Source organism: Ceratocystis lukuohia (genome assembly GCF_044167205.1).
Source record: "Ceratocystis lukuohia strain C4212 chromosome Unknown Supercontig9_pilon, whole genome shotgun sequence".
NCBI lineage: Eukaryota > Fungi > Ascomycota > Sordariomycetes > Microascales > Ceratocystidaceae > Ceratocystis > Ceratocystis lukuohia.
The window spans coordinates 1,261,493-1,275,667 of record NW_027263528.1 but is presented as its reverse complement, the minus strand read 5'-3'; the positions used below and the strand labels follow the sequence as shown (position 1 = coordinate 1,275,667).

Below are 14,175 nucleotides of genomic sequence, written 5' to 3'. Positions count from 1 at the left end.
CTGCTGTTTCCTTCTTCATCGCATCTATTCACATATTCTCGGGTGGATGAGTTTTTATTCTTGCTCTTGCCTTTTCATGTAGAACTGGTGGCTTCCTTTTTCGAAAGTTTATTTTTGGTCTTCTTGCCGTTTTCTTTCTCGTTGATATACTTGCCCTGTTCAACGTCATCTCTGCCTCTTTCTCGTCTCGTCTCTCTTCTCTTTTGCTGCATATTATTATCTCTTTTGCGTCCTGGGGGTTTTCTCTTCATTTTCACTCCTTTTTTTTTTCGTTGTTTCATTTTCGTCTCTATCAAAAGTCTAACCTACTTGCTACCCGGCTTCTTTGCTTGCCTCAGCCTTTCTCTCCCTGAACAACCCCCCCCTCCTCAATCTCTTTGTTCTCTCAACAATATGCGCGTTCAAACGTATCAACCACATCACCCCGCCTCCGTCTCTACTTCAACACCACCATCTTCTCATTCTCAGTACCAGTCCGGCCAAAGTATGGAATATCGGGATTCTATCCCTCGGGCTGTTGAGCAATTCGCGCCAGGCCCTGCTCTGCGTCGGGACCTTGGCGGCTCTGGCCCTCGCCTGAGCCTGCCCTCTATAAAAGCCATGGTCGATATGGAGCCTGTGCATAGTCCTAGCAGTAGCAGCCAGCAGCGCCATTCTTCCACCGCTGGTCCTGGAACAGCCGCCAACTTCAACTTCTCTGCACCCCAAAATGGCACCCACCGCGCTGCCGCAACACCATCACCATACAGCCCCTCCCCTATTCCTGGAGGGCCACCGCCGCCTCCCTCCTTGACGCTGACCATGCCCCATGGCAACAACACCAACGCCATCACCACCACCACCACCAACACTGGCCATGCTCCATCGCCCTTCCCCTCCGACCACGATTCGCAAATATCGCCCTCCACGGTACACCACAACTATGGCCATAGCACGTCACGAGACTCAGTTAGCAGCAACCGCTTTTCAGAGACTGAGTCGCACGTCAACTCGTACCCACGCTACTCGCCCGCCAACATGGACCCGTTGGATCGAACGAGAAGCGGCAGCCAAAGCGATCCTTCAGTATATATGTCTCACGGAGTTCCGACACCTCCCACCCAGACCCCATCGGCACCCTCAGTCATTGGCATCCCTTCAGGGCCACCAGGGCCGCCTCTGCCACAGCGCTTTCAAGGCCAGCAGTCCCCCGAGCACTACCCTCACGGCCAGTTCCCACTGCCTGTGTTCCGCGAGCACCAGCAGCCTAGACCAACTGGAGATGTACTAAATAGCAGGGATTACCGCGAGTCACTTGTGCGGGTGAGTACATTGCACGAAAAAAAAAGAAAAAAAGAAAAACAATGATTCGCTGCGTCTAGCAGAGATGCCACGGCTCTATTACCACAAGCAGAACCCAGCTAACACCCGACACCCGCTTTTCGCAGGCTTCTTCCTCTGGACATACCATTACCAACTTTGTCGACCACTATCTCCGCGCGGCTGATGAGCAGGCCGGAGCCCCACCAGCATTGGCACCAATGCCCACTGAGCGTGAAGTCACCGACATGATAAACAACACAGAGCTGCTGCGCCAGTCCCTGCTACGTATGCGCACGCACATTGCCGAGCGAGGCAACATGCGGATGGACGAGACAGGCAGTGACCAAGCGCCACCACGCCGGGCATCTGAGCCCCGCCGCCGTCGAGGGGTGAGTCTTGTAGTACCCTTCTATGCACTACAGTGTAGTATGCATCCATGTATCCAACCCTTGACATGCTAACCCTACCATGACAGCGAGCTGCACCTCCGGGACGCTGCCACTCCTGTGCCCGTGTCGATACGCCAGAATGGCGACGTGGCCCTGACGGAGCACGAACACTCTGCAACGCCTGCGGCCTGCATTATGCCAAACTGGAGCGCAAGCGCACCAACGAGCAGCGCGCGGAAAACGCCAAGAACAACGCGGCGGCTGCCAACAATGGCAGCAACTAGGAGGGGGAGCGTGAAGAGTAGTGAGGCACGTCACCGTTGGCTATGACTGTCTGTTGCTCCTCGCTGTTTCCGCATGTCCATCCTCCCCCCTCCCTTGTTCTCTCTCCCCTTCCCCCACTTCTGCTCTTATCCCCCCCGCCTCTGTCTTTGTCCTTCCGTCTTTGTCTCTTTTTTAATTGTTCTTTTTTGGGAATCACCTGTCTGCAGCATATCAGCACGAATTGTCCTTATTTTCTTTTCCTTCTACTACCCTTTTTTATTATCTCTTGTCTTTCTTCCCTTCCTTTTCTGTCTTGGTTGGCCCCTTTCTTCACTTCACAGTTCAAGCGATTTATATCTCCTTTTTTTTGTCTTTTTCTTTTTTTTTTTTTCTTTTTCTCTGGAGGCTTCCATTTCTTTTTTTTCTCGTTTATTTTTGGAGGCAATGCTTTGGCGCTTGCTCGGCCGCTCTCGCTGGCCATTTTTCTTCTCTGCTTTTTTCCTATTAATGAATGATTTGTTTGATGCGTCTTTGCATGATGTGTGAATGTCTTGATTTTATCGTCTTTTTATTCAAGTATTCATATATATAAATGATATTGCCGTGTAACCTAGACCCTAATGGTGGCTAGACCCTAGTATCTGGCTAACAAAGGCCCGTCTCCCTTTCTCGTGTCGTCCTTGTTGACGGCATGTCTGGATCGTACCACTTCTTGCTGTGTCTGCATCTCTGTGTCACGCCTTTCTCTTCTTTCTTTTTCTTTTTTTTCAAACACCGGGCTTGCGTGTATGACCACGCGGGTATATTGTACATTGTATACACGGTACCATGGCATTTGCGGGCAATTATCCACCAAACATGTGCAAGCTGGGACTCTAGGCTTTTAGCCCAGCATGGTAATGATCTCACACGTGCGTCGATCAGTCTTTCTCGCCAAATAGCGGCAAAACCCTTGAAAACTAAGACTAAAAAAAGAAAAGAAAAGAAAAAAAAAGAGAAAAAAGAACCAAACAGAACCCACCAAAACCCACCAAAACAACAACACACCACGATGCGCAAGTAGAGAGTTGAGACCTAGGCTGCTCCGCTCAAAATCACTCGTTTCCTCGTAGGGATACATGCACGCTGTTTCTATCTGCATCTGCATCTACCCTTCGATATCGTCCTATTTCACAGCAGGAGGCTTGCAGCCATTGGACATAGGCCATGCCACGTTTGAAGATGGCGGTGACAGGAGAGAGCAGCAAGAGACAAAGACGCAATTCTGCAGCAGTCAATGCACGAGCAATGAAAGGGAAAGATAGTCCGGCCCTTTTCTGTGTCATGTTAAACGCATCTGCACTGTGCAAACCGCGCGGGCAAAAGACATGCACTGGCCTTTGGCTGCAAACTGCAGCGGATCAAGTTTCCTGATTGCGCGATCTCGTCCGGTAGCAGGGAAGCCACCGAAGCCAGAGGTGAGAGGAGCGAGGGGGAGGGGGGACAGGTAGGGCCGGAGAAGGCTGGTGGCGGGGGCAATGCTGGGATAGATGATAGATAGACGACAGACACACCTGGGCGTGGCTTTGGGCCATGTGCGAGATATACAGAGCACAACGAAAGGCAAAAGAAAAAAACAAATCAAAAGAAAGCCAAAAAACAAAAAAGACATGGATTGGGAGATAGACAGAGGCAGGCATATACGGGCATACGGATGCGGGTCCAGACGCGGCACACGGATATACAAGGATACAAAAGATACCCACTTACACAAGCAAGACGGGCGATCGCCACTTCAAATCGCAACATGCCACGTCACACAGGGCAGACAAGCAGGAAGCAAGACTTGCCAAAAGAATAGCCTTTTTGTCTTATATTGTCTTGCTTTTTTGCTGTCCTTTGTTTGTGTTTCTGCGCAAGACGAGCGAGACACAGACAGGTAGACAAACAGAGACAATGACATATGGATATAGCGAGAAAGGTGGTATGGCAAGAGAGACACTGGCAGGGCAGCAGAAGGGGGAAAAAAAAAGAAGAAGCACAGAATCAGCAAGACCTGCCCTTGCTTCTAGTTTTTGCGGGCTTCTCTTGTCCTACACAGCCGCTGTGCGTGGCCCACACTGTGCCGTCGAACCAGACAATCTGGGTAGCCGCCCGCAGCAACAAGTCGTAATCAGACTAGGCCTACATTTCTGTAGCTATCGCCTCCCTGCTGCTGCGAGAGGGATGCCTTTGCGTCTGCCTCCTCTCTCTTTTCCCTCCTCTTGCGTGCTCTCTCCTTCCCCACTCTCTGAGTATCCCCACTGACCTCTCTTCCACCATTCTATGTCCTACCCCATCAGAGACACCAACCTGCAAGTACGCGGGATCTGAGTGTCTATTTCCATTTGTTTGCACTGCGGGGGCTTCTAATTGGTGCACACACGTGCACACCACACACAGTCAAGTCGCACGACGAAAAGGAGGTCAAGAAAAAGGCAAAGTTGGAGTTTCTGTGCTCACTTCTCCCATACATACCCCCATCCCTTGGAAGCCAAGCAAAGATGCGAATCCCCATCGCGTGAGTCGTTTAAATAGATATTAAAGGAAACCAAGAATATTCACGCAGGAGGGAGGTCACCTTCTCTTTGTGCGACATCAAAGATCCTGTACTACTTTCCCATCTGCACAAGTCTTTGTACTACTTGCCCGAATCGCCACCTGCCGTCGCAGGTGTGAGGCCTTTTTTGCCAAAAAAGAAAGGAAACAGAGAAGAGATTAATTCCGCCTATTTTATACATGGGCTGGTCTGCTGTCATGCCTTGCTTGTATCTGTCTCTTGTCTCTGAGTTAGCTAGACGACGTTACACGGCAACGGCAGGCCTTGGAAGGTGAGTCGAGCCACGTCAGAGGGGCGGGAAAGAGAGAGGAAAGGGGAGCTTTACCGCGAATGATACTGCAATAGGCGGGCCTCGAATATGTAGGGGAGAGTGGCTAGAGACAGCAGGGAGGCGTAGGGAGGGAAAGAGAGACAGAGAGATGGGGGGAGAGGGCGCACGAAGATACATCTAGGTCACCGTTGAAGAAAACCACGAGAAAAGGAAACACCATATATTTATTCGCTTAGAAACGTGAGGGCAAAAGTGGTAGGAAAAAAAAGGAATAGCAGGAAAAGAGGCACCACAGAGAAAAAGCGTGTAGCAAGTAAAACCCACGCACAAACGCACACACACACACACACACACACACATACACATATACGCCAGCAACCGGTGGCAGAGACCCTTCTCACGCCTGCGACTCAATCGCCTTGCTAGTGGTGGTGGCGTTCCCGGCCTGCATCTCGTTGCCTTGAAGTGTGATGAACTCATCGGCCTCGGCCTCAGCCTCAGCCCCGCTGGCCTTGATACCATTTCCCTGCAGGCCATTCACCTCGGCCATGGCAACATCTTCTTTGTCCTGCTCTGTGCTATCGGCAGGACTGGCTGCTTCGCTGGCCTCCAAGTGCCCGGTCTCAACCCCTCTGGTAGCCAGTGCCTGGAAGTCCTCGCCCAGATTGCAGCCTTTAAAGTTGCCGTACGCCTTGTCAAGGCCATGTACGCCGCCGCCGTTAAAGCGCTCGCCATTGGCCTCGCGGTCTCCCAGAGCAATAACAGCGGCAATCAGATCGCGGTTGATTTCTTCGGTGACAACACTGTCGTGCTTGTAGGCTGGGTGAGCGTCAACAAAATTGCGGATCCAGCGAGACGCCGTGCAGAGTTCTCCGCTGGCACGCTGGCGGATCAGGCGCAGGTACTTGACTAGTTCCCAGCGTGTGGAGACATCAACATTGATGTTGTCGAGGTATGATTCGACAATAGTGGCCAGACCGGGAAAGCCGTCGGGGTGGCCACCATTGATGACCTCATTGATGGTCATTTCCGTATACTCGTCCTCGACCGGCCCAAATGGAGATGCTGGCCGGCTCGGGGCACGAGAACAAGGCCGGGATGATGAGGCGTCTCCACCAGCCCGAGACGCGCGCTTGGGGAATGGGTCTTTGCGGAAGTAGAACTTCTGTGTGGTAACAGCATCCAAGGCATGGGCACGCTCCATGTTCTCGTCGACCTTTTTGATGGGGATGTAGAAGTTGAGGTCAAATGACAAGATGGCGCGCGTGATAAGCACCATAAAGACAGAAAAGGCGGCATTTTCAAAGTCGGTTAGCTGAATTTCCATGGGCCGGAACTCAACCCGCCAGCCGATGGAATTATCGGCCGGCGGCGGCTTAAAGCGCATGTGCTGCCAGTTGGTTGACTGGATATTTTCAAAGTGGTCCGTCTTGTTGAGGTCTAGCTCCTGTAGATCTTCCTCGAAGATGACAATGGGATCACGGATAAACAGGTGGGCAAAGTGTGTGGCCAGACGATCGTCCATTCCTCCATCCATCAGCTGCTGCTTGATAGCCGGGTCAATGACCAGATCCGGATCAAAGTACTCGGGCCGAAGTCTGGCATCAGTGGAGATGTATGTCGAGTTGGAGGCATAGCGGGACTTGGGGATTCTCCAGCGGTCATGTTTGAGCGGCTTTTCGCCAAATTCCTCGCGTGTTCTGTCGTCAACAGCGTTGCCAATCTGGTTCCACCGGACATCCGTGTTGGCTAGGAAGCCCTTGTAAATGGGCGTCGCCGCAGTAAGTGCCAGCATAATGGGCCCCAGGGGGCTAAGCTGGTCGTACATAGTGCGGCCCTCGAGGATGTTCATGGCCTGGAAAGTGATCTGCAGACAGCAGCTGCCCATGCCAAAGGCCATGGCGTCCATATGAATGAAGTTATCGGGAGCGGCACCATTGCGCACATCGGCATCTTCAGGCCATGTGTGCATGTCAAAGTTGACTGTGGGATCAACCCACGGTCTGGGGGTGTTCTTGTCGAAGAACACTGGCACGTTGACCTGGACCTTCCGGCCCCGGCGGGACCGGATGTTGGCTGCAAGGGTAGGGAAGCGGATGTGAGGATTAGCGATTTCATCGGGCACAAACTGGGAGCGCAGTTTGTCGCCAGATGGCGGATAGTAAGGGTCGCTGAAGACACCCGGCGACCCTAAGCGGGGGAATGTTGTTAGGGTTATGGGATACTCTGTTGGAAGCATGTGGGCTCTGGCCAGCTTCCGACGCAATCTCATGTCAGGCTCCACTTGAAGAAGCTCCTTGAAGCCAATGCCCCAGGGCTTGCCAGGGGTGGTCTCCAGCATAAAGCGGCCAAACTCTGGGTGGAACACGGGCATGGCGTGTCTGGAGGGTCGGAGGGAGAGGAGGACCAGAGGGTTAGCGGGGGTACGATGATAACAGTGGTACAGAGTACCAGGGATGTTTAGTTTATATGTCTGGATGTCTGGAACTTACTCCTTTTCGCCACCGAATGCATCACGCAGCGTCACATTCTTCAGCCGAGAAAGTTCGTCTAGAATCTCGGCCTGGCGCAATGAAACCACAACACCAGGCTTGTCTTCGGAATAGACAACCACTAGGTATTCGATCTAGGGGCAAACGGTGAGCAAACGGGAAGAAACGACTGGGGAGCCAGGGCAGGCGGAGAAAAGCGTGAGGATGGAGGGGGAAGAACAGTGCATCTTGAAGTTCTGGGAATTTCAAGCCAACCTGCCGCCTCCTGCCCTCCTCCGGGATTTCCCAGCCGCCTGTGCCTCCCTTTTGGTGGACTTGGGGTAATCACCTCATCACCCCACAGCATGGCATCTCTCTCCTTGGTTTTGGCCTTGTTCCATATTTCAAGCAGTTGCTACGCGCTGGTTGTTAGTAAGTGTGTTAAAGGAACAGTACAGAGGGCATCTTTTGGCTTTCGGTACCGATGACATGGCGGTGAAACCAGGCCAACAGCGGACGAAAACGGCAAGCCACAAATCAGATGCGCAGTTCCCCACAAAGCAAAAGCGGCAGCATACCTGGATACCCCATTCGCGCACTTGCTGGGCTCTCTTCTTTGCCTCAGGCCATTCCAGCGCAGTTCCCAAAGCTCTATATGGAAGATGTTAGAATGAGGGAGGGCCGAGGTCTATACAGACATAGAAATAGGAAGGGAGAACTCACAGTAGCCCCATTGTGTAGAAAGAGTAACCGGGAAGGAAAATGGAAATAGCAGACGAAGCTCCCTCTATGAGCAGGTCTGGAGAAGAAGACGGAGAAAGAGAGATGTGTCGGTAGAGACGACAAAAAGGAAGGAGACACAAAAGGAGACTAAGTCGGTCTTTTCCTTTTCCTAGTAGAAATTTGACGATGAAGGAGGAAAGAAATCCGAGCTAAGGAAGAAGGGCAGAAAAAAGGAATAATCAGATAAATCACTAAAAGAGTTATAAAAAAAAAAAAAAAAAAAAGTGAGACTAGTTGGATAAAAAAGACCGGCAGCGGCCCAAGTGTCTAAACAAACACCGCAACTTCCTCAATCGGTGAACCCAAAAAAATAATTGAAAGCAACTACCGCCAGGTGATTTATCCCGAGTTTTCCCCTCTTTCTTCCTTTACTCTTTCCTTTCGTGGGGGGAGAGGCCATATTAGTAGCCTGCCTACGATACTAGCAAGACTAGAAGAACTTATTCATAGCAAGTATATCTCTTTTTTCTCCTTTCTTCCCCATTTTTCTACTCTTTTATTTTTCCATCCCCTAGAGCCTCAAAGCGATTCATGCAAACTGTGCACAACTAACAAGCTGGGCTTTGGCCGGATGACGCAAGAACGTGGGGAGCCCACCTTGAACGCCATATCCTGCCAATAGCATGAGGAACTCATAAAGCATTCTTTCGCTCTACCAATTTCTCTCACGCTTATAGTATGCACCTACAATACAAACTCTCCCCCCCCCCCACCTGTCTCGAGACAATAATGCATCTGCGCTCCTTCTCGGGCAAAGCCGTGGGGTCAGTGTCAAACGTCAACCGACAAGGCGTGATGTGATGTGATGTGATGGTTGGCGTATCAAGGCAAGAACTATGAAAGTGGGAGCGGAGCAGAAGAAGTCCGGGTTGATTCAGTCTTTCAGTCCTATTCTTTTGTTTTCGTCTTCCTCCTCCTCAAGTTTGGCCTCTTCTTTCCCCGTGCACTAAAGCCTGGATCCCTCCAGGGTCCCACTTGGATTCCCACCCCCTCCTTTCCTTTCCATCTCTCTTGCCTCGAGATAGGCGCAAATAACATCAAAAAAGAGTAGAAAGACCGTCGAATTAAAGGAAGAGGAACACAGGACAAGAAAAGGACAAAAAAGGGAAGGAAACATCCTCCTCGCTTCGTTCATTGCGCATGTATATGATGTGCAAGTTCAACCATTTGAACCCCCCGTCTTGTCTCACTCTTAATAAGGCGTCATTGTCAAGCCAGGGTTTTGCCAGCAACCTGGGTAAAAGGTCACCAAAAACCTTTTCCTGTGATTGGTCATCCAATTCATACTGTCCTTTCTTCTCGTCATTTTCTCCAAGGGAAGCAGGAAGTGAGCAACACAAGATGCACGGAACAGGACCTGCCAAAGGAAGGAAAATAAAAAACCCACCATGTTTGTAATGAAGGATAGTAAAGGGAATGGGGGCTATACGGAACATTACTAAGCCAAAGACCTAGATGCGAAATCACGCAGCCTAAGTCTTCTTGGTTGTATGGCTGCACAGGTGAGATGGGCTAGACACATTCTCACTTAGAAATCAACGATAAAATCAGTGATGGGTGAGCAAGCAAAGGAGAACAGGGAAAAAAAAAAAGATGCCAAGGTCTGTTCCTCTTCTCTTTTGGGCCCATTAACTCAAGTAAGATAAAATGAGAGAAAAAGCACTTGTCGGTTGTTAGTGCGAACGGAAATGGCCTGATGGATGGCAAGCTTCGTCTCATATAGCCCCCCTCCCCCCCTTTCCTCCCCCCGCCTTCTTCTACTTCACTTCTCCTCTGTCGATAAGGACGTAAGGTCCGATCGCGTACGTTTGGCCGTGACCTGTGGTGGCCTCTTCCGAGACACCCTCTGCCACACCCTCTTCAGCACGCCCTGCGCTGCCAGCCTGTCTTCAGTTTCTAGTTCTGCCGTAGTTGGAGTTGGGGGTAGCACGTGGGGATCTGGTCTGACGAGCGGCCGGTGTTCGTCTCGTGAACTCATGCTAAATGTAAGACTAAAAGGCGTGTGTATTGTCCCGTCGGTAGTGGTATCGGTGAGTGGTACAGCCTGCTGCTCTGGGCCCAACACATCTTTAGCTGGGACATCCTGAAAATCCTGGTGTTTGTGTATGCTGTCGGTCCAAGTGTGCTGGTGTGAGTCGTCGCATTCCTTTTCGGTCTCAAACAGGCCCTTATTTCTCTGGTATGCAGCCTGGTCTACAGGGACACATGCTAGAACACGGAAATCAATGGGCCTCGTGAATGGGTTGAAATCAATGTACTGCCGCAGGTCCTTCTAAGGCCGCGGCAGGTCAAACGGCCAAGCACCGGGCAAAGGGTGGTTGCGGGCCCATGTCAATAGCTGGTCTTTGTACAGATGCAGCAAGTTGTACAGGCCCGTTGCCCGAAAAACTCCGTCGTCAGGGACTAGCCATTCCTCGGCCTCCTCTGGTTTTACCTCATAGAATTCAAGCCCATCGGCCACAGCAACTGGGCGACTTTTCTTTCTGGTCATAAAACGACCGTCTTTATAGCGGCTACAGAGGGGCCGTATGTTGAAGTCTACCAAGTACACCGTTTCCAGAAGTGGGAAATGGCCAGGGAGCCAGAACAAACTTGTGTGTCGAGGCATGACATCGCGTGAAGCCCATGGGTCACACAGGGCAGCTGAGTAGCGAAATGCGACCTTGTGAACATCAGCGAATTGCGGGAAAATGGCGCAAAGAAAGAAATCGTCTAGCCGAGTGTTGGGCTTGCTCGAGGGCGAGAGCAGGGTGAGCTGGCGTGGGAGAGGCTGGCCTCTTTTGGCACCGTTAGAACTGGTGGTAGTGGCGGCAATACTAGGCTGGTGGGTAATTGTTGGCTGGCTGTCGTCTGCTTTTGTAGTCGGTTGAGATTGGCCCTGGCCCTTTTGTTGGTTTTCGGACAGCAGCTCGTCAGCCCCTCTCTCGCTTTCAGACGCGCATATTTGAAAGAAGAACACATCGTTTACTGGATCAACATAAAAGTTATTCGTAGCCGGTGTCTCAGAGTCTGACCAAATTCGTCTTGGGAGAAAAAAGTCAATGGCCATATGCCCTAGTCTCTGCGCCCGCCGCCTATTTAACAGATCGTTGTGAACGCGGTACATGGATGGGTTGGTTGCCGCGAGGATTCCCGAGTCGCTCTGGTCTGGCCGGGTCCGGGGCCCGAGTATTTTGAACAGTGGCCCGAATTGCCGGCCAGGCACGAGACCGTCACAGGCGGACTGGAAACGCTCATGTTCCGGCACAGTGTGAATGGAGAGGAAGTTAACGTTTGAAGGTCGGGATCGGTGGAAAGCATCAGGCCACGAGTCAGAGACGCACATGGGTGGCCGTTTCTTAAGCTTAGCCATAGCAACAATCAAGCCTATCAAGGGAGAGTCGGAGCCCGGTCAAAAATGAATACCAGCTATAATATAGAGGTCAAAAGGGCTGCAAGCAAGGGCGCAGTCAGGTTGACAGTGCCTTAGAAGTTGGGCATTTAGACAAGGCAATCAAAGAACGAGAGAAGTAGGAACAAACTCTAGCCTCTAGACTTTGCATTGAGGCTTTATAGGGAGACTCGATCACAGCTTTGTGGAGCCGTGGCCAAACATGACGATAATGAAAATGAGCAGAATGAAGACAGTCTTTTCTATGGCAACAACCTCGCGAGTGATTTTTTTTCTGTGGCGCCTTAGGGCACAACGCACAAAAAAAATTATCGCCAGTTGGGGAAAGAACAGGTGCGGTCATGGGCTCTACCAGGCAACTGCTTGAGGTAAGCGATGCATGCTCACGCCGAAGCGGAGAGGGCCCGACATGGATTGCCGACATAGTTTATTATTATTACATAGCGTTAAGAACCTGATAGCGGCATTGATTATGGGCGTACGTCTTGGTGTAAGATGCGGATCTGCACGGCATACAAAAACAGCCTCATCCGGGACAGGATGGCAGCAACACCACACGAGCAGTCTAGGAATCACAACGGGACAGAGCAGCATCGAGGAAGACAAGCCAGAATCAACCAGCCGTTTTCGCTTCTCCCTGCATATTTTGTATGAAAGACGGCGCATTGCTATGAGCTATTGGTATCATTGGCGACAAGAGGAAATGGCAACACAAAAGAAAGGCATGGAAGCCAAAAACTAGCAACAGGCAACGCGCATCAACAGGTAAGGCAAAACGAAAACCATGGAAGCAACAAAATGCTGATGGAAAAGAATGCTGAGAAACATACCAAGAAAAGAAACAAGCAAAACGACAGTCATGACCAGGTGATATATACAACGCCGGGGCAGCATCAACTGCCCTCTTCTCCCCCGCCATGTAGTATTCTCTCATCCAGAGAGCACGGCGCCTCTTCTCCTATCCCATTCTCTTACAAAATAAGATCTTTCAGATTCCGCTGAATAATCATGTCCTGCACTGACGTCATGGTAATCTTCAGCAGATTTGTGTCTGTGGCATTCGTAAAGTGCCCATAGATCTCTTTGTTAGGATTTCGGTTCAGAGCCTTGAACTTGTCGAGGAAGTACTTGCTAGCCTGGCGCCAATCTTCGGGGGGGCCTGTATAGTCGGCGAATCCGTGCTCGTGTAATGGGCTGACAGCCAACTTGTCGCGGAATAGGTCCATCTTATTGAGAAAGAGAATGAGTGCGCTTTTGGAGAACCAATGCGAGTTTGCCACCGACTCCCAGAGCATAAGAGCTTCGTTTATTTGGTTCTGGGCAAAGGTGTTAGCAGCAGGAATAATTAGGATAGTGGTGACGGCACTTTGGGGTTAGTTAGGGTTCTGCTTTAACCTCGAAGCCCCAAAAGAACTTACACCCTCCTTATCTTCAACCAGGCATTGGTCATATCCACTAATAGCCACCAGAAAAAGCAAGCAGCTGACGTTTTCGAAGCAGTGAATCCACTTCTTCCGCTCGGACCGCTGGCCGCCTACATCAAACATGCGGTAGGTGAGCTGGCCGAGGTCAAATATTGTCTCGGTGATGCCAGTAGTGCGCAGCCGGGCGCGCAAGAGGTCCTGGTCATTGGGGACGAAGTCGGGGGACCAAAGACGGTCGATGTCATCTAGGAAGCTATAAAGGGAGAGAGCAGGATAGAGGAAGGCTGCGGTTAGGAATAGGTCCTTGATATTACTTGTTTCTGCAGGGCGGATATACTCACTATACCAGGTTGTCATGCAAGGCAAATTCGTTGCCTCGACCCATTGCTTGGCGCACACCGTCGTCTTTCCACAGCTCCTTGATAGGACCGAGGTATTCTGGGGGAAATGCGTCATGGGAGCCGGTCTCGTAGTCGACAAGAACGACGGCCATGTTTTTCTGCGGGAATGGTTAGTGGATGTATTAAGAAGATGGACAGGGCGTGCACAGCGCATTGAGAACGGGCCACTATCGTGTAGTGACTATATATGCACACGGGCCTAGCTGGGCCGTACGTACCTCATTCTCCGCGTACTGAAACGGAATCGACAGCTCTCTCATAACATAGTATATGAGGCGATAGGAATGGATGATGTTGTTGAAGATGACGGGCTTCCACTCGAGCTTTTCATTTTTGCTGAAGCCCTGGGCATAAATGAGCTTCATCTGCTTGAGGACTGTGGATTTGCCAGACTCTCCAGCACCTATTGAAGGGAGATAGAAGGGTTGTTAGCATGCCGGCTCTAGCTAGCTGCAAGTTTTAAAGAAACCCACCTAGCAATAGCAGCTTTATTTCTTTGCGCATCTTTTTCTCGTCGGCTCGAATTAGCCGGTCAATGTGGCGCGAGTGGGCCAGCTCGCCATCCTCGACTTTTCGACTGCCAAAGCACATGAAGGGCATCTTTTAGAAAGCCGGAGGGGGTTAAAAAAAATCAAAGCAACAAGATGATGCGCACGATAGCGCGGCCACGATCTCCAGAGGGTGACGTTTTAACGGAGCAGCCACCAAGCGGCCTAGAAGATAAGAAGCAATAATATAAGATGGCAAAGAAAGGGAGGAAAAGGGAAGGAAAAAGGAAAACAAAGAAGAAATAGAGCGTGAGACTTGGTCTTAGTAAACAGGGCCGGCCGTATAAAAAGCGTAGGACCAAGTTGTTAAATAGATACAATATGGGTAGCAGGTGGTGGACTTTTTCGCATAA

At 50.9% G+C, this 14,175-nt stretch overlaps 4 protein-coding genes across 4 annotated transcripts; 1 reads left to right on the top strand and 3 right to left on the bottom strand.

The window, feature by feature from the left end:
* Positions 1–393: 393 nt before the first annotated feature.
* Positions 394–1,975, top strand: HOO65_090308 (GATA zinc finger domain-containing protein 10; the record flags this gene model as incomplete). The annotated part of the gene is made up of 3 exons (XM_071004512.1): positions 394–1,302; positions 1,401–1,691; positions 1,778–1,975. 3 exons carry the CDS (start codon positions 394–396, stop codon positions 1,973–1,975), a joined length of 1,398 nt encoding a protein of 465 aa, XP_070856194.1.
* A 3,226-nt stretch (positions 1,976–5,201) lies between these two features.
* Positions 5,202–8,009, bottom strand: HOO65_090307 (Glutamate--cysteine ligase; the record flags this gene model as incomplete). Its single annotated transcript, XM_071004445.1, has 5 exons — positions 5,202–7,185; positions 7,297–7,430; positions 7,625–7,690; positions 7,854–7,926; positions 7,999–8,009. 5 exons carry the CDS (start codon positions 8,007–8,009, stop codon positions 5,202–5,204), a joined length of 2,268 nt encoding a protein of 755 aa, XP_070856193.1.
* A 2,321-nt stretch (positions 8,010–10,330) lies between these two features.
* Positions 10,331–11,410, bottom strand: HOO65_090306 (uncharacterized protein; the record flags this gene model as incomplete). The annotated part of the gene is made up of 1 exon (XM_071001677.1): positions 10,331–11,410. One exon carries the CDS (start codon positions 11,408–11,410, stop codon positions 10,331–10,333), a length of 1,080 nt encoding a protein of 359 aa, XP_070856192.1.
* A 1,010-nt stretch (positions 11,411–12,420) lies between these two features.
* HOO65_090305 (Guanine nucleotide-binding protein alpha-2 subunit) lies at positions 12,421–13,865 on the bottom strand (the record flags this gene model as incomplete). The annotated part of the gene is made up of 5 exons (XM_071004526.1): positions 12,421–12,765; positions 12,868–13,126; positions 13,215–13,372; positions 13,493–13,677; positions 13,748–13,865. 5 exons carry the CDS (start codon positions 13,863–13,865, stop codon positions 12,421–12,423), a joined length of 1,065 nt encoding a protein of 354 aa, XP_070856191.1.
* Between the last annotated feature and the right edge of the window lie 310 nt (positions 13,866–14,175).